The following is a 20,187-nucleotide window of genomic DNA, read 5'->3' as shown; positions in this document are numbered from 1 at the left end:
GGCAACCCAAACCACGCTCCCGCCACTTGTTCATTCATCCCGTAAAGGCCATCAGGAAAAGCAAACTACGCAGCCTGCATCCTAAAGTTTGCATCGCTGCAGAGAGCCACCGCCTCGCCTCAGACAGGCCCGCCTTAAACAGGTCACATCTGTGTGAAAACAGGAGACACATGGAAACGATCAGTGCGCAGCGCTGCCCCGGCTCCACCGCGGGACGCCGCCGCCGTTACCGCCTTGCTGGAGAGGCGGCTCGGCTCCTCTCGCTCCGGGGGCGAGGGAGGGGAAACTCCATCCCCCCGCAGCTCCCATCGCCCTGAAGCTGCCCGGAGGCTCCCCGGGACTCCGGGCGGCGCCACGGCGAGGGCGGGCGCGGCTCTCGGCTGCCGAGAGCCCCGGGGCCGAGACTTTCCCCCACCCGCTCCACACGCACTCCGAGGGGACCGTTCCCCCCGCGGCCGGAGGGAGCGGTACCCGCCCCACGCCGGGGAAGGGACGCGGCCACTTACAGCTCAGGACCCCCAAGTAACCGAGGAGCAGCAGGCGGAGGCTGCGGCTCGCCATCTTCCCGGCGACGGCCGCTCCCCGCCGGCGGCAGCGGCTAATAAGCGCCCGGGCGACGCCGGCGGCGGGACGTGGGGCGCGGCCGGGGGGGGCGGCCCGGCGCGGCCTCGCCTGGGCCCGGGGGAACGGGGGGGCGGCGCCGGGGCCGCCCGGGAAGCCGCCGCGGAGCAGGTGCGGCGGACGGGGCGCAACCCGCTGGGCTCTGCCTCTGCCCCGACGATGCCTTTTCCGCCCCCCATCCCCATCCTCCTCCTCCTCCTCTTCCTCCTCCTCCACCCCAAAACTTTTAACGTGTCGGAGGAGGCGCCTCCCGGCCCCACACCGGCTCCGAGCCGCGGCGGGCAGCAGCTCCGCGCCAGCTCCGGGCGCATCGCCCTCCTCCTCCTCCTCCTCCTCCTCCTCCTCCTCCTTCCCCTCCTTCCCCTCGCCGTGGGGCCAGCGCGGTGCCCCCGCGCATCCCGGGGCCGTACCGTACTGTACTCAGCACCTCTTCCCTCGGATTACTTATATTTTTAAACCGCGGGGTCTTCATAAGCTGAAGGACATTTGTTGCAACGGAATAAACTTTACGAAAAGCTTAAACCTCTCAAAGAAGACCATGGTCCCTGTTGGTACGTTTCCCGAAGTCAAACCCAGCCGGGGGTGGAAGGAGGAATTAACAGGGTGAAATCACGCAACAAAAATGTGGATGTCGCGGACGGGAAGGGAGCGGTGTGAGTATGAGGCGGGCGCTGCCTGAAGCCGCAGTGACTCCTTGTGCCTCTGTGCGGCTGGGCTGGAGAAAGCCCCACCGGCTGCAGGGGACACCCGCTATCCGGCAGAAGATGGATACTACATGGCGACCTTCAAAGCCTTATATATATATATATTTGTTTTTTAATTAATAGTTTATACCAGTCTGGGAGATTCTTGATTAAATACACAGAAGGTGTAATGGCCCTTTAAATTTATGAATCAAGGAAAATTACTCATTATGACAGTTAATACTGCATCTGAGTAGTTTCTAATGACATCTTAAAAATATATTATCACTGACGTAATATGGTTCTATAGCAAGAAAAGTATCATAATCATTTCTCTGATAATCAGAACAGCTATGTTGGTTATATTTTGTTAGACTGTAGCAAAACAAGGAAAGATTATTTACAAATAAAGTCCCTAGCAGCTATTTTAATGGAGACCAAAGAAGTAGGATAACATGACGCACTTCGAATCAAAATCTTAGCTTGTTTTTCATATGCAAGTATGTATTTACAATACAAGCAATATTTCTGAAAAAAATGTGCACACATATATATATGACAAGTATATATTACCAGTACAATGGTGACATGCATTTAATAAAATCAAAACTATTCAATAGGTAATAGAAAAGTTCTTTATTTTGTGTGGCCCAACACATCATAACTTTAAGCATATACAAACTTTCATTGATTTCAGTCGGACTGCTTTAATGTTTAAAGCCACATGGTGATAGAAACACCATGTTGATATAAAATTTAAATACATGGGAGGGGCCTGGTAATATAGAGGTGGGGAATGTTAAGATATGGCATTATGGAACTAAAATAAAGGAGAGCTCATAGGATGCCTACTAAAGCTGATGTAACGACAATGAATTGACGAGGGGAATGAAGAGATGAATCGTGAGGAGAACGTATCCCATTAGACACTGGGATGAGGATAGACAGTAGCCTTTCCACCACAGTAAGCATTCAGTTCTAACTGCCCAAATACATAGACTCGCATATAGGGTTTAATTTGGATTTCGTTAAGATGACTCTTATACCACAGTAAACACACTTAAATGCATAGGGTTTATATAAGCATGAGGTCAAATCCCTTTTTTACCCTGTTCACGTTTTTGTTTTACTTGCAAGTGAAGCAAATAGCCAGTGTACAGTGTTGTCTCCCCAGCATTTCTCTGACTTTTTCTAGTACAGTTTCACAGTACTTTCACGGTTTCTTTATATTCCTCTCTCTTATTGCAGCAACAACTACATCACGGTTTCTCTGCTTGCCTTATACAACTGTAGGAAACACCAGCAACTAAATGAGAGTACTCTGAATGCGTTTACAGAACTATTGGAAAACTGTTTATAGTGCATATAGTTCATTTAATGTATATACTTTTTCTGTATGTACTTTGCTGAACAATGGTGTTCTTAAAAATACTGTAAGTACTTTGTTAGAAGAGTTCAAGACTGCTATCCATATTTTTAATCTTTTTAAGTTAAACGTAGTAAAAATATTTTCATTAAACAGCACATAGAACCCAACATGAGCTTAACAGTTATTCTTGGAGAGCTTTCCATAGAGACTCCTTTTTAGAATAATAAAAATAGTCTATAATTAACATCTGCACACAGAACGCTGGTCAAGAATAGCTATCTTATTTTGTAATAACTATTCTAGTCAAGTTTCTTTGTGTAGAAAGCCCTTTAAGAATTGTGTGGAAGTACAATGACTTTAAGACTTGGATGCTTCTTAATGATCTCAATAATTTGTAAACCAAAAGATTACCCTCATTTCCTTAGATGATATTTTAGATAAATCTACATTCTTACAGTGCAATGAAATTCTTTCTCCTCTTAATAAAATTTTCTTTTACGAATGCAGAGTGCTGATGGTAATCTGCTCTAACAATACAAGTTTACTTCTTTTATTACGGTACCACCACTTGTTAAAGAGCTCTTTGTGAAAACAGTTTTGAAAAATAATTTGCAAAAATTCTGTGGAACAGCATAAGCCAAAACTCTTGACTTTTCACTTTGGCACCATTTCATTTTTCTTAGCTATCAGATGATAGAAATGAATACAGAGAAATTAATCTATATTAATAAATACTTTTTTGGTGATTTCTCCACTCAAAATAGGTTTTATTTTGCAGGGGCAACAAAACCAAACCACCCTTATTTATTTTTCTGCACCTTGCATGCTGATTTCTAGAATAATTTTGAGGTATAATAATAAAAAAAATCAGTACAACAGATTAGAATGGCTAAATGTGGCTACAAAGGTGTTGCAATGCAAATACTCGAACACATTACAGATAGGTAAGAGAGGAAGATTATTATGATTCCTCTTCTCAAAAACATGCATAGGATAGGGGGAAAAGTAGTGCGCTACAAGAAGCGAACTGGCTGTTTAATTAATCCTGAGAAGAGTAAGATATTAATTCCCATGTCGTAACTCATCTGTCATGGCTTACACATACCAAACTAGAAGGCAGTCTTGGGAGACCTAATGAATGTTCATCCTTGCACCTCTATTAAAAAAAAAATAAAAATGAAATGCAATACTTCTCTAATATAGCCCATTCAGGCATAAACCTGACATATCTCAAGTTTATTCATTGAATTCAATTAGATCAACTAGTTTCATGTAAGCAAATGCATATTTTTTATTGTGTTTATGAGTGGGTAGTATGGATGTGTGATGAATTGTGAGTAGCTCATCTCTTTTTGGCGGAGTGAAAGCACTGAAGATTACAGTTCTGCACCATTTCCCCCCTTTGTTCCTGTGCTTTCCTAAGTTCAGTGTTCTTTAAAATTCTTAGTGTCTCTTAGCTGATCTATAATAACAGGTAGCCCAGCAAGGTTGCTGATAACTGTGCCCGGTTATGATGAGAGGAGCGGGGGGGAAGATTTAGGATCTGGAGCCACTGAGAGAGAAAGCAAAAAAATATAGGAAAAAAGCATTCCTGTGCATATCTTTATTTTTATGGAGAGTTGGAGGGCTGATTGTTATTGGAAATTACATTGTTTAGGTTTTGATCATGAAGACATGTTTGAATATTTTTCCATATTTAAGGAAGAAGAAACAGACTTTTTCATACTTGTAAGAGAGAAATGTTGCCTTTGAGGTGGTCAGAGATGCCTTTTGAGACTTGGTGCTATAGCCTGTGGGTTAAATCTCTGTACACATCTTTTTTCCAAGTACACCAAATTGTTGTCCCACATGTTTGTTCTAGTACGTGCTGAAGATGGGAGCACACAGCTGTAGAGCAACTGCTCTGGAGTGATTCTGAGAATGGCAATTGGACAAATTGATGGAAATCTATTTTGTAAAACTGCTAAAACAGAATCTGTTTAATTAACTAACTAATTAATCACCAAAATGCATATTTCATGTTCCACGTCACAGATGTTGTTCCTGAAACTCATTGATCAATGCGCATTGTATTTTCTGTTGCGCCCATGCTACCAGTCTGCAGTACGTTGAATCTATCAGCTTGAAAGCCTTGCTCTTTAGCGTGAAGAATTATCAGCAGCCATGTGTAAGCATGTGAAGAGGTTGTTATTTACAACTTAAGGGCTAATTTTTTTCTTTTTCAGTTTTAACTGTCACCACACCTAGCTTTTTAAAATGTTCTGGGGTATCGCTTTAACGGCTATCCACTCCTCTGGTTATAGTAGGCCTTGTCTCCTTTCTGCCTCTGTGGCATCTTGTTATTTTGTTTTGCTGCTTCATGTTAATTGCTTTAACTGCTGTCTGAAAAAAACCCATCTGATTTAGCTAGTGGATTATTTACTTATTTTGTACTTTGAAACACAAAACTATGAGCAAGTACAGTTTTGAGAAAAGAAGCAAAAAAATTTCATATATTTTTTTTTCCCACAAAGCTGTTGTTGATGGCTGTTTAAAGAGACTATGCCATAGATTAGTTGTGTTGCTTGAATGAAAAGGATTAGAGCACTGTGACAGAACACTGTATCTCTATTAGACTGTTAAAATATTTCCTATCTAATGTGTCAGCCAAACTTGAACCAGGAATGCCAGAAAATGTAAGGGTAGAACAAGATAACAGTAATACAAATTACTTGTTCTCGGTAGCTTTTTTCTGTGAGTACTCCCCCTCCATTTTCTGGAATGTCTTGTATAATCTTATCTTTGACTTGCAAAGTACAGTATTAATGCCATGTTTTTCAAATGAATTTGCAAGATTACTGCCAGTGAGCAGACAGCTCAGTAGCAATCAAAGGTGCATTTCTAAGAGATCCAACAAATTGGATGGCATTGGACATTTCCCGATTCAACCTAAGCAACAGTGGACAATGCCTTAGCCATGATGCTGATGGTGGTAGAATCAGAATTATTTCACCACAGCGTGCACAGGAATGTGTATATGAAGCTGCACTTTAAGCCAGGTCACTGAAATAATGTGAATAAAAGATAATCTTCCAGCAATCCTGACCCTGCAATTTGTATCATCTCAGAGATCTTGTGTACAGTGCCTTGTACAGCGCTGCCACAGTTGTCTACCTAGAGGGTAAGCAGCGAGAAATGGATGAGAATGGCAAAGGGAGGGGTGCAAATTTTTAAGCCAGTTTTGCTTTTGAGGCAATCTTGATTCCATGAGAGCCATAAACCATCATGGTTGTCACTTACCCGTTACGCTTCAGATACATACTAGGGCATAAGAGCACTTAACGGGGTTACTGTTGCCTCATAGGGCAACCTCCCACTTTCTTCTGCATGTTATAAAATAACATCCATAGTTTTCCTGCAAGTCACAGGGCTTTATGAAGTCTGATACCTTGTAATTATTCTTGGACAGTTTTTCACTTTTGTTATCTGTCTCTTCTCTGTACCACAAACATGCTGTGTTGTGTTGTGGCACACTAAAAGCCGCTGGACTTCAGCCAAACCCTTCCCAGAGTATTTCTCAGGCAGAAGCTCTTTGTCTTTTGGCATCAAGGGTTCAATAAGTGGGGGATTGCACCGTGCCTTTTCTTTTACTGCCACATTTGGCAGCTGAGAGTAACTCCCAGCTGGCCCTCGGCTCGGTCCATGGGGTTTGCGTGGACCCAGGGGTTTTTACCATCTCACAGAAGCCTTAAGTAAATATATTGTAGTAAACAGAGAAATGATATTACAGTTGTGATCCAGCTACGTCAGCATGAATCAAAAATAAGTGTGGACACTGAAATTTTTGATTAGCCCCAATCTATGCTATTGTTGTTCCTCTTTTCTGCTTTTGTCCAGGGGCTGTAGAGATGCCAGCTGAGCTCTGGGTGAAATTTCCAGCAGCTTTGGATGTCTTTTGATTTCCACTGGGGGGGGTAAAGCTTTACACTGTCACTCTGTTAGACGAGGATTACCAAAAGGCAGAGGGCTATGACCACAGTCCTCCTGTAGTCTTCAGTGTGTTACAGGTACCTGATGTTTTTTATCTGTATTGTGCTTCCAGAGCAACACCAAAAAAGTGGAAGGCAGGACCAGATATTCTGCCACCATTTTTCTGAAGATTTAGCTGAATAAAAAGTTGCAAATACTTGTACAAAAGAAGATTTAGAGATTAGAAACTGGCAATTTAAAACAGAGAGAGAGACATATAATAAAGTGTGCCATATCAAATAGGGTTTTACTCCTTTTGTTCAAGACTTCCTCAGAGTGACAGAATAGGGTTTGTTTCTGTCGCTCTCTGAACATTTTGAATTTATCTCCTCATAGAGTAAAAACGTTCTTTTTATACCTTACACTGTGAACTTTGATTTGGTTGGTTGTTTTTTTTTTCTACTATTTAAGCCAAAAGAATTATGCAATGTGATCATTGACCATATATGATTCCCCAAGCCATAAACTAAAAAGTTAATAGAAGAAATGGTGTAGTTGACCTATAATGACACAAACACTAATAATATCTTCGTGTTTTCTCCGGACCTTTCACCTCAAGGCTATAAACTTGTGCAAGTATGTAGCCTACAATAAGCCTGGTGCTCTAAAAAAGACCCTTGTATTTAACTCATTTTAAAAAATGAGGAAGCAGGATGATTGACTTTCTGAAATTCTTAATCTATCAAATAATGTAATGAAGGGCACCAATATCCACCGTACTTGCACACCTGGTTTTCTGGATGAGAGTCCAGGTGAGCAGGGAAGCCAGTGCCAACTACTGAGCCAGGAGGAGGCAGCTGTCCCACTGCTCTGTAGACGTGTTTCCACAGTGGAAAATTCTGTCTGTTGCCAGCCCTTGCCAGTATTAACAGTTATTTTTTTGATGCTGAGTTTAATTACATCCTTTAGCTCTTAATGACACTTATTCAGTGTAACTGTTTGACATTGTCATTCTTGATGGCTGTTAGATCTTTGCCAACTGGGGATTGAGCTGAAGACCACCATCAGCTAAACTGTAAAGTATTGAAACAAATTCTTCTGAGTTATTGCACAAATTTTAACAAATTTTAATGCAAGTCATGATCTTCCTACCTGGGCAGTAGCTAGCATGTACTTTTCCCCCATTTTTTGGGGAGGAAGGACAGTAGGGGTGTCAGTGACGGCAAAGGGGAGCTGGTGGTGAGGAGCTGCAGTTACATGGGCCTGCCTGTGGCCCTGCTACAGCAGGGAGCCAGGCACCAAAGATCCTTTCCACCAGCCACCAGGCTGTTAATGTTACTGCTATAACCCCAGTACTACGTTTCTGCAATCCTTACTACGAGTACAGTCTAGACAAGATGGCCCAGCACTCTGTCCAGCTCGATCTTAAAAGCATCCAATGTTGGGGAGCCCAGCACTTCCCTGAGGAGATTATTCCAATGGCTGATTGTTCTCATTGTGAAAAATTTTCCTCTTGTGTCCAATCGGAATCTTCCTTGGAGTAACTTGTACACATCGCCCCTCATCTTTTCCATGTGACTCATTGTAAAAAGGGAGTCTGCATCTTCTTTATAGCTACCCTTTAAATACTGGAACATGGTGATAAGGTCTCCCCTAAACTTCCTTTTCTCAAGGCGGAGTAAACCCAGTTCTCTCAGCCTTTCCTCGTATGGCAGGCTTCCCACTCCTTTGATCATCTTGGTGGCCCTTCTCTGGGCCCTCTCCAGCCTGTCCGCATTTTTTTTTGTATAGTGGGGACCAAAACTGAACACAGTATTCCAGGTGTGACCTGACAACCGCTGAGTAGAGTGGGATAATGACTTCTTTGTCTCTGCGGGTGATGCCCTCCTTGATGCAACCCGGCACCCCGTTGGCTTGCTCTGCCGCTGCAGCACACTGTTCACTCCTATCGAGCTTGTGGTCCACCAGGACCCCTTACACCATTCAGAAAAACCATTCAAAAGCTGCCGGTTTCGGGGGTGACCTTACTGCCTGGTGAAATGCGGCCAGCTGAGGCAAAGGGCGGGCAGAGGGGCTGCGGCCGACACCCACAGCCTGGCAGAACCAATATATACATAGTGGGGCCTCAGAAGAGAGATAAAAGCCAAGGCGAGGAGGGCCGATCTCCGCTGCGCCGCGGGCAGCTGCCGCCGGCAGCCGCCGGCCTCTCCTCCCGCCCGGAGCCGCCGCCATCGCCGCCGCCCCGCGGCTTCGGAGGTGGCCCCGGCCCGGTTCCCGCGGCGCCGCCTGGCGGCTGCGGGAAAAACGACGGGCGGAACGGCGCTGCCGCCGCCGCTGTTTCCCCCGGAGCCCGGTGAAGGCGGCACCGGCGCGGCGGGACTCGGCCGGAGCATGGCGGCGCGCTGGGCCGCCCGCTGCCTGCGGGGCGGGCAGGAAGGGCGCCGTGAGTGGCGGCGGCGGCGGAGGGCCGGGCGCGGGCGCAGCGTGGCGGCGGGGCTTTGAGGGGCCCGGCCTGGGGCGGCTGGGCCTGGCCTTGCAGGGCGGCGCTGGCCCCTGGCCCTCCGGGCTGAGGAGGCCGCTGTGGGTGCGGGCGGGGAGGCGGCGGCCGCGGGTGCGGTCTGCGGGGGCCTGTCTGAGGGAAGGGGCCCGGAGGCCTTTGCAGCCAGAGAAGGTCACGAAGCTTTCGTTGCCTGAGAGTTTTCTGTGGTGGCTTCATGCAGGCGTGTCAGGGACCGAGTATGGGGACGGGCAGCCAGAACTGCTGAAGCGGACACCTCATGCATATTGAGACAGACCCATGGATTGGCAGTGCAGGGGCGTGGCTTCCATCATAGATGTAGATGATGTAGAAACCGTCATAAAGAGGACTTAAAAACTCCTTGTTGCTTATTTTAGGCCATTCCTTTTACCAGGGTTCATCTCCACGCCGACTGTTCCTCGACTGACATCAGAGGAAGTGATTCAGATGCGTAACGAGCTCTTTGCCAAAGAGAAAGAGAGACAGTTATCTCTCTATCCCCGAATTGAGAAAATCGAAGTAAAATACACTGGGAAGTCTCACCCTGGCACTGTGTTTGTAATGAACAAAGCTTTGTCTACTCCGTACAACTGTGCCATGCGTAAGTGAATGGGCTCAAACTAGCGTCGTGCCACTGGGGATGAAAATGGCACTGCCCATTGCAGCACTTGCCATCCGAGTTTGAAATATTAATATTAGTGGTGTTTTAATGACCAAGGTAACAGGCATGAATTCAGAATATTTGTAATTGGTATGTTTAAAATACATTTGTACTAAAATAAATCAGCAGAAACTGATTTAATTTTTGGAGCCTCTATTAACAGATCTTCCAAGTCATTTACAAAAGTGAAACTTGTAGTAAACTTGTAGTTTATTGTTACAGATGCAGGGGTCTGAACTGCAGACTCTGAAGAGTACGGTTAATAACTGTGTAATACTTTTTTCATTTTCTTTAGACTTAAGTGAATGGCATTGCAAGAAATCTGTTCTAGCTCTCGTGGATGGTGAAGTCTGGGATATGTACAGACCCTTGACCAAATCATGTGAAATTCAGTTCCTTACTTTCAAAGATGAAGATCCGGAGGAAGTAAACAAGGTAAGTCTGTAGCTTATCCCGTTGTAGGTGACCCTGATTATGACCACTTGATTCTGTATGACCCCGTCATTTCCCTGTCTGTCTGCTCTCTTGAACTTTGTTAACAGTCCTGAAAGTTCAGATATTTTTAATAGTTGGTCGGCACATCATGGTTATCATTAGTTGGACCAGGGTCCGGGCTAGGTGATGTGTGGACATCCCTTTCAGCCTGTGTTGTTGTATATTTTTGATTTCAGATTGAAATATCTCCAGGGAAACATCTGGCTTGCATTCTAAGTGCAGTTAAGATATTTTTGATGTGGAAAATGATCTCCAAATAGAAGTTTAAATGCTAAAGAAAGTAATGCTTGGTTGACAGCTAGGTTGTGCCTAATTTAGTTAAATGTTGGTGATATTAATCTGGTATGGGTTGTCACCTTCTAGGTAATAAATCTGCTTTGAAATTCTCTTTATAGGCCTATTGGCGTTCCTGTGCCATGATCATGGCATGTGTGTTAAAGCGGGCGTTCAAAGATGAGTACTCAGTGAATCTGATTAAAGCTCCAGAAGTGCCAGGTGATACAAGTGTTTTATACTGATTGTATTGTCTTTTGCTGGTTCTTAAATGACTGTCTAATAATGTTATCAAAAAACCCAGAGGCTACTTTTCTAAGGATTGAAGGTACTTAGCATTGATTTGGAGCACAAGTCTTATGAGGAGTGGCTGAGGGAGCTGGAGTTGTTCAGCCTAGAGAAAAGGAGGCTGAGGGGGGACCTTATTGCTCTCTACAACTACCTGAAAGGAGGTTGTAGAGAGGTGGGGGTCAGTCTCTTTTCCCAAGTCACAGGCGACAGGACTAGAGGAAACAGCCTCAAGTTGCACCAGGTGAGGTTCAGGTTGGATACTAGGAAGAATTTTCACACTGAAAGGGTTATCAAGCATTGGAATGGGCTGCCCAGGGAAGTGGTTGAGGCGCCATCCCTGGAGGTGTTCAAAAGACGGGTTGACATCGTGCTGGAGGACATGGTTTAGCGATGTTTTTTTTTATCAGAGTTAGGTTGATGGTTCGACTAGATGATCTTGAAGGTCCCTTCCAGCCTAGATGATTCTATGATTCTGTGATTTGTGTACTACATGCTATTGTTGTAGGCTTTAATTTATAGCAATCGCACTGAAAACAATGGTACAAAAGTATAGAAAATTGGTCTGTGGCATCTACGTTTCAGACCACTTAGGATTTCATTTAACTTGATTACCTCAAGTTAGTAACTTGAGGACATAACCTCTTTATTGTGAAGTTACCTGAGTGTTTAGAAGACATGATGTGGTTCTGTGAAATTTGCCCTAATAACTATGTAATCTTGTGAGCACCTGAGTTACTAAAAGTTATTATGTATACATCAAGTTGGAAGATTATTGAAGTACAAATAGGTTTAGTAACAACTTGCACTCATCTGTGACCTGATACAGGTTTAATGTGCCATTTGACGGTAAAATCACTGTGGAAAATTTATATTTTATGATGGATTTCTTGAGATCATTTTCATTTTCTTCTCATTCGTTTTGATACATTTATAAGTGTATATTATAACAATGAAACACATACTTTATTACAATCATGAAATTTTTTCTCTTTGGAATTACAGTGATCTCTGGAGCTTTCTGCTATGATGTAATTTTGGACAATAGACTGAATGACTGGAAACCAACAAATGTAAGCACAATAACTTCTTCCTCAAAAAGTTATAAAGCTTGCATCCTTGTCCAGTGGTTCTTTTCTAACGGTGGAGGGGGACAGCGAGTTTTTTTTTCTTTTCACAGGGTATACCTACACTAGTATTTTATTTTAGGTGAGGAGTATTCTCTGTAAACTAATCTCTATATTTGCCATATATTGGCTTTCATGGCAGAGTGGTCTCGGAGCACACAAACTGGGTTCTTTTCAAATGAGATTAAACCTACAGCTATCCTCCAAATACTTACAGGTTTTAAGTGTATGGGGCTAGAGTAGCTCCAGTCTGAAATACAGTTCCCGAAATAGTTGGTGTGGCTCTTGGGACCCCAGTGCCATCTTTGTTACTCTACAGATCTGCTCCTACTCGGCCGCTCTTGCCTCGTAATGCAACCATAGCCCTATAGCTTTTATGTGAATAGAGCCCTCTGAAAATAAAAATGTGTGTAATACGTGTATTTTCACTTAGTGATTTACAACATAATCAGTTTATTGTTGTAACAGAACCATGAGCACATTCAACCCAAGGTTTCCTTAGTAGCATGTGATCAGGAGTGTTCTACTCATCTGGTGCCTATTCTTGTTCTTATGCCCAAATATTAGCAGAGGTGTGTATGGCTAACCAAGCAATATTGGTAAAATGCAGAATTTTTCTTCAATATGATCTTGTAAATGTTCTGTAAGTGACATTATAAATGTAATTTATTCTAATAAAAATCTCTTATTTATCAACAAATCTGAGTATGCAGAGCTTTGGATTGTAGACCAAGGTCATCAATGTCTGTTTATTAATTATTCAGTACTTTTTTCTTTTGATTCCATCAGAATAGAGGTCATTTATAAACGGAATCGTGACTCTAGGAAACAGGATACACAGAGGAATACGTAACAGTAGGAAGACCGTATGTGTATATATCACATTGAGAAAACCCGAGTTTAACTGCAATTAATATGTGTAGTTTCTGATGTAAAAATGCCTATTGATTTCACTGAGCATTGAATTAGTCCATTCAAACAGTGATGGTCTGTAGCAATATGTTGCAGATAAATAGTAAGAGTTACAATCCTACACCAATACTATGATATTTAGGATTTATAGTACATGATCCTTATTGTTTTGACTAATATTTAGTGTATCTTATTCTTTGTCTATTCAGTGCAGCTGTGAAACAGTGGTGACAGTTTTATATATCAACTGTTTTTTAGGAAAACTTCCGTTCTCTTACAAGGGATGCTGGAAAGCTAATTCATAAAGACCTGCCGTTTGAAACACTACATGTTGAAGCAAAAGTAGCACGTGAAATGTTTCAACATAACAGGTAAGTGACTGAATTGCCTTTTAGAAAGGCAATTAGAAATTAATGTAAATGTCTGCTTGTTTTTGTAAATCTAAAATAAGGTGTGACAGGTGAAGTAAGAAGGTACTTCTCCCAGTACTCTGAATGAACATGCTTCCGTTCTTTGTCACCAGTACCTTACTTCATTTTTAATGTTCTCTCCAGAGGTCAACACCAGGTACCTTTGCTGGATGTAGTTTTGTGACAAATGGAAAGACTGTAGACTTCTTAGTTTAATAGTGAGCTTCAAGATTTCACTACTTTTAAATTGAAGCTCTGGTGGTTAAACGTGGCGTGCTAATTACTCTCAGCCTTTGCTGAAAGGCTTTCATATTCAAAGAAATGTAGATTTTTCATATCTTGGTATCTTCAAATGAAGATTTCATGAAATGCAATTTTTGAGCTCTCTAGAGGGAAAATGGGTAAAACGCTTTGGCCTGTGCTATAAAAGCAATCTTGTTCAAAACACTCCAATCATCTTTTCTGAAAAAACACTTAAGCAATGTTTTGGTGAAAAAATTTCTCTGATCCGCAGCTTTTCAGCATTTGGAGAGAGGTGGGGGAAATGATAAATAATTTCTAATTTTGTGAACCAAAATAAAATTATGCTAAAGTTGCAAAAATAACTAGTATTTTAGCTTAATAATGAAGATTATATTAATGGGACATACGGACTAGCATCTCTTCGCTGTGTTGGCTGGCAAGTATTGACAGCAGGTGGGAGCTGACTTTTGACAATAGCTTTAGACATTTTATGTGTATTTGTGTGTGTGTAGAAAGAGCAGAGAATCTCCCAATTTATACTTTGCTGTCTTGCAGATGACCAGCTGTTGAGGACCACACACTGCATAAAATCAGTTTAGGTGATTTGATAGTATCTTCTCTTCCTGAATAAAAGTTTGCTGAGAGAGCACGGCCCTCCTATAACATATACATAGGATATAGAATAGACTAGAATAGTGATGAATGAAATAGTCATTTCAGTTGGAAGGGATCTATAGTGATTATCTAGTTCAGCTGCTAAGCTGACCAAAAGTTAAAGCGTATTGTTAAGGGCATTGTCCAAATGCCTCTTAAACACTGACAGGCTTGGGGCATTGACCACCTCTCTGGGAAACCTGTTCCAGTGTCTGACCACCCTCTCAGTAAAGAAATGCTTCCTAATGTCCAGCCTGAACCTCCCCTGACGCAGCTTTGAACCATTCCCAGGTGTCCGATCCCTGAATCCGAGGGAGAAGAGCTCAGCACTTCCCTGTCCACTTCCCCCTCTTTAGGAAGCTGTAGAAGGCAATGAGGTTGCCTCTCAGCCTCCTGTTCTCCAAACTAGACAAGCCCAAAGTCCTTAGCTGCTCTTCATGGGACATTCCTTCCAGCCTTTTCACCAGCTCTGTTGCCCTTCTCTGGATGCTTTCAGGGACCTTCACATCCTTCTTAAATTGTGGCTTTTAAATAACCATTAACAGAACTCAAGTTGGGGCTGTACCAATGCTAAATACAGCAGGATAGTCACCTGTTTTGACTGGCTGGTTCTGTTGTGTTCGATGCACCCCAGGTTGTGGTTTGCTCTCTTGGCTGCCAGGGCGCACTCCTGGCTCCTATTGAGCCTGCTGTCAACCTGCACCCCCAGATCCCTTTCTTCAGGGCTGCTCTCCAGCCGCTCCTCTCTCAATTTATGCTTGTGCCTGGTGTTACTCCCTCCCAGGTGCAGAATCTGGTGTTTTGACTTGTGTAATTTCATGCCATTGATGATTGCCCGGTGCTCCAATCTATCCAGATCCCTCGGCAAGGCCTCCTGTCCCTCAAGAGAGTCAACAGCACCTCCCAGTTTGGTATCAGCAGCAGACTTGCTAATGGTGCATTCAACTCCTTCATCCAGATCATTGACCTGAACAGAACTGGCCCTAGAGTTGAACCCTGAGGAACATGACTTGTGATCGTTTGTCAGACAGTTGTAGCCCCATTCACTACAAGCCTTTGAGCTCTGCCCTTCAGACAGTTCTTCACCCAGCGCGCTGTGAATGAGCTCGTCCCACAGTTGGACAGTGTGTCCAGAAGGATGCTGTGAGGGCAGTATCGAAAGCCTTACTAAAACCCAGAAAAAATACATCCATCACTTTCTATTCATCCACTGGGCGGGTGACCTTATTATAGAAGGGTATCAAATTAGTTAAACAGGACTTTCCCTTTGTGAACCCATGTTGCCTGTGCCTGATTGCATTATTCTTTAGATGCCTTTCAATAGTACTCAGTATAATTTTCTCCATAATTTTTCCAGGAACTGAGGTTAGACTAGCAGCTCTGTATGACATGCTTTATGAGACATACTGATACGTGCTGTCATATAAAATTGAGAATTTAAACCTGTTTCAAAGCTCACATAAATACAAGCATGATTTTAAAGAATGCCCCTTAAATCAACCTTTTAAGTATTCTTACAATAACTAGATGTTAAAAGTAATGATTTTTTAATTTTTTTCCTTGTTCAGATACAAAATGGAGATGATAGAACGAAAAGCTTCTCAGAATGTGGAGGGAATTGTAACCTTACATAGGTGAGCAAAACCGAACTCTCATTCTGTAATGATTTGCTGAAAGATTTGATTATATTGCAAATACTCTCTGCAAGTGAGAAAAGTAAGTTACTTGTGATGATTTTAAATTTAGAAATCACTTGTATTCATTGCTGTCTCTAGTCTGTTTTAAGCTGTTGTTCGGGTGGTTGTTTTGGTTTTTTTTTATGCAGCCATTGTTTTGTGATACTTAGCACTTAGTAGATCTCACTGCATTTCTCTTGTTATGTTAAAGGTGGTAAGTGCTAAATAAATCTTACTTGTTTAAAAGTTTGTACATAAAATTCTAAATAAATCTCTAGACCTTGACAGGTTAAATAAAATGCAAAGCACATACATGTTTGAAAACAAGAGTTAGTATTGTATAGTGGATTTTTCTTCCAAAGTTGTCAAGATCTTCCTAACTGGCAAATTACTGCCTTGTCATGGTGGAGGTGAGAATGGAGCTGGCTCCTGGGATACGGTGTAAGATGTAAGTTCTTAGGCTGGAGACAGGAAGCTTGGATAGTATCTCAGGCATATAAAAAAATTGGTGACAAGGTTAGGCTAGTGTAGGATATTCAGTTTTCTAGATGTCTAAATTGTTCTGCATTTGGTTTTGGACTCCACATCTCTCTAAAGAAACAGATGTCTTTGCAGTGACGATTCTTGAAATTTATGAATGATGTTATGTCTGTTGTTCTTCCTCCCACTCTCTAGTTTGCTCAGTAAGAGGGGAAATGAGCTTACCTGTTGTTTTCTGGGAGAGGTTTGTTTTGAATGTTCTTTTGCTATACATCTTTTTTGTCTCTTGCTTTTCTTAATCGATTTGCAGTTTTCCAAGACCTGAAAGGGAAATACCTGTGCAGATTGTAAACACTGTACTGTGGAAAATGTGTGATCTTGGAGACAGATCTTTTTCTGGTGAATGACAGATTTATCTCACTTTTAAAGCCAACATGGCTTCAAACATTTGTTAAACCTAGGATCTTCTTTCTAGACTTGAGGTTTAAATTTCATAATTCATTTTAAGGAAATTGGGTGACCTTTACTTTTGCTTCAGGTAACCTAGAAATGCTGAACTGGGGATTTGTTTAGATTTGGTTTGGGATTTGTGTGGATTTTCTTTCATCTGTTCAGTAGATAGGAATTTGCTAATCAAAAATAAATAGGCTTGTACTTCTTTCTGAATATATGTCATAGGTGTTTTTTCTTTTGTCCCATCAGGTTTGGTGACTTTGTAGATGTTAGTGAAGGCCCTCATATTCCAAGGACAAGTTTCTGTTTCCAGTATGAGATAACAGCAGCCCATAATCTTCAGACTAACCAATCTGAATTGATAAGGAGGTTCCAGGGTGTGTCCCTGCCAGTCCATTTGAAGGTAACTGTATAGTCATGATAAAAGATACCATTTCAAAGTCTTTCAAGACACCAAAGTAAAACTTAATAACAATAACAAAAAAAAGTTGTAGTATTAATCAGTCTTAAAGGCTTTGCAGAACTATAAGCGGAGGCAGGAGTCTTTCTTCCCATTTCAGTTGACTTAGGTGATTTTGACCTGTGATCTAGCACATCTCCTCTCAGTGGGGAAGTTTTCAAGTGACAAGTGGACACTGGGTTCCTCACCTCATTTCTGTGTACCCTTACCTGGCGCAAGCTTTTAATTCCTGTTTTTGCCCCTTACACACACAATGATTGGATAGGATCAGGGGACGTGTTATTCAAGTCCCCCAAAGGAATATGGGCAAATTGGACTCTGAAATTATAAGCTGTAAGATCTGTTTTAGGGAATGTTATGGTTTTGTGCCATCATTTCTATATACTTGTCAGAATCTATTCAATGAGAAGATTTTTTGGTGTTTTTTTTTTTTTGGCCTCCGGTAACATCATTTAATTACATTTAATTTCAGGCTCACCACACTGTGTGGCACAAACTGCTGGAAAGATCAAAGAGGCTGGTAAGTCTCATTAGTGATGAAGTAAAGCTTACCGAATTTAAAGAAATGTTGTAATAGAGTAGAATTTGAATGATTAGAGATGGATAATATCTTCAAGAACATACCTTCAGGAAATCTTCACAGGTGAAGAAAAATCAGATGCACATGAAATCTCTAAGCTGTTGTTAATTACCACTTTAAACTGTATTAGTATTTTTAGAATTAATGTTGGTATTGTGTGTGTAAAATTTAAAGTTATTTTTTCCTGTTTTAATTGTGAGCACGAAATAAGAAAACTAAAACTTGGAATACTGTATTTATACTTATCTAGATTTTAGGTAGTAACAAATTTTCTGCCACAGGTTTGAGAGAACACATATGAACATGTTTCTTACAAGTAAATTCAGGGTTAAAACCTAACACCACTGGGTGAACCTAGGTGGAAGTTACTGGAGATAAAAGGGAATGTTATTGCAGTAAGCTGCGTATATGAGCTAATTTGAGTACTTTTTGCCTGTTTAAAGCCTACGTGGAAAATAAGACTTTCTTGCAAACATTCTTCTGTTAAACAACCAGTGTTTCAAAGTTGAAATGTACTTATCCAAGAGAAGCTTTACAATGGCTGAATGAATGCAAAAGGCAAGTTTTTAAGATAAATACAACTATAAAATATCATAAGCCACATATAGCTTGAAACTCACTATCAAGGCATGCTTAAACTTAGGAAATCTTCGTAAGAATTAAACAATAGATGTTTTGAATCAAATATTTTACTTATTTTTGTGACAAGAAAGATAAAAAAAAAGTACTGTATGTCTGCTGAAACTGGTTAGCCAAGGATGTGTTCCCGAGCCTAATCTATGATATTTTTCTATGAAATTAGTTTGAAGATGCTTGTCATTCAAGTTGTTTAATTTTGGAGACAATAATTATCTTTGTAGGCTGTCCTTTCTTGTTACAGTGGCAGTATAAGGGGGAGGATTTCCAGGATTAAGGAGAATTAAATAATTTAAAAAAATATAAAAAAATGCTATGTTTCTGCAGGTCACTGAAGGAAAGTATTTGGAAGCAGCAGCAGAATGTCTTGAGGCAAAAGATGGCACTGAAGAAGGAAAAACTGCATCAGTTTAAGCTCCAAATGTATATAATAAAATGTGTATTTTTACATGACTTATTTGTGCTGTGTATAAAAATGTCTCGGGTAATTAATTTGAAATCTGTGGACCTAAATAATGATAGATAAAAAGCCATTACCAGACATGTCAGTCCACTTATAAAATTTTACTTTTAAAGAAAAAGGGAATGTGTGTGGGGGGAAGATAATGTTTTATTTGGTGTACCTTGCAAGTTACCTTATCTCGACAACAGTTGTATGTGCCCGTATGTTGTCCTTTGTGATTAGTGCAGTTTGGCCTAAAGACTGTAGTTGAAGGAAAGGCATCCCCTTTATCTTGATATAACTTCAAGAACCTTCGTTTGGTCTTCCATGAAGAAAGTATTTCTTTCTAATTTCTGACCTGATGTGTTTTGTTTCTTGCTGGAACTTCCTGGTGAAATTCCGCTGAGTTCTTTTCCTAGTGCAATAAAAAGTTGAGACAAATAGTATCTTAAAAAAAAAAAAAAGCCCTTTCAGAAGCTCATAAAGGGTTACAAAAGATTATTATTTTACTCACTTTGTTTTTCTGTCAGAATTGAAATCGGATAATCCATTGTGTTTCTGGTTCAAAAGACTCCATTCAGTAGACAACTGTGTAATTGTCATTACTTTACTAATACAAAAATAGCAGAATATAAAAGCTGAAAAGTTCTTTGAGTTTAATATTTTCTGCTGTACAACTGCAGTTAAACATCATTTTCCAGAATAGTACCGGGAATGTGGTCTGTTACTTGCATCCCCAGCGTAGTAAGATTTATTATGCATTTTCATTCCTTGATATTTAAATATGGTGACTTCAATTAAATTTCACGAGGGGCTCTTGTTAGATGATTTCTGACATTTTGAATTTTCATCCCTAGCTCATTAGAGCTGTTCTCATTATACCAGAAGAGATTTTTATTACTTTTTGAAGTGCAAATATTTTTCTCTGAATTTTATCCCAATTACTATTTTTACCATAACTGCTTCGCTTGCTTTCTAATTAATTGACACCATAGTTTTTTAAGAGCAGGGTAGCAGTTCAGTAAAATACGTTTAGGTAAGGAAGTCTTACCTGGCTTAATCGAACTAAGTAAGTAAGTAAATGCTGAGTGTGTCAGAGCACAGAAGAAGAATTGCAACTGGTAAAAGTGGCCTTTGGTGAAATTGCAGAAATCTGCTTCAGGTATGTGTTAAAATATGTTTGCTCCTATTGGTGTTTCTTGTGTTCCTTTTAAGCCTAACCTAGAGTGTATTTTGGCGTCGGACCTGTTGTTGTGGT

General features: G+C 41.3%; 2 protein-coding genes across 3 annotated transcripts in view; one reads left to right on the top strand and one right to left on the bottom strand.

The window, feature by feature from the left end:
- The window catches only part of JAM2 (junctional adhesion molecule 2), a 41,801-nt gene extending 41,190 nt beyond the window's left edge, over positions 1-611 (bottom strand). Inside the window, exon 1 of one of the 2 annotated variants that reach the window (XM_074158301.1) lies at positions 507-611. Coding sequence is in view for 1 of the 2 variants with exons in the window: in XM_074158219.1 (XP_074014320.1) it covers positions 507-561 (55 nt within the window). In the remaining variant the exon portion in view is untranslated. The remainder of the gene's footprint in view (positions 1-506) is intronic. The other variant, XM_074158219.1, reaches the window with a different exon arrangement.
- Positions 612-8,988: 8,377 nt separating this feature from the next.
- Positions 8,989-18,943, top strand: MRPL39 (mitochondrial ribosomal protein L39). The gene is made up of 10 exons (XM_074152647.1): positions 8,989-9,064; positions 9,534-9,740; positions 10,096-10,235; positions 10,691-10,790; positions 11,862-11,929; positions 13,154-13,266; positions 15,771-15,836; positions 17,061-17,214; positions 17,744-17,791; positions 18,815-18,943. The coding sequence occupies exons 1-10, from the start codon at positions 9,013-9,015 to the stop codon at positions 18,899-18,901; spliced, it is 1,035 nt and encodes a 344-aa protein (XP_074008748.1). The 5' UTR covers positions 8,989-9,012; the 3' UTR covers positions 18,902-18,943.
- The last annotated feature ends 1,244 nt before the right edge of the window (positions 18,944-20,187 follow it).

The sequence above is a fragment of the Numenius arquata genome, chromosome 1, assembly GCF_964106895.1.
Source record: "Numenius arquata chromosome 1, bNumArq3.hap1.1, whole genome shotgun sequence".
Taxonomy (NCBI): domain Eukaryota; kingdom Metazoa; phylum Chordata; class Aves; order Charadriiformes; family Scolopacidae; genus Numenius; species Numenius arquata.
The sequence above is the reverse complement of the archived record's forward strand: the minus strand, read 5'-3'. Positions and strand labels throughout refer to the sequence as shown.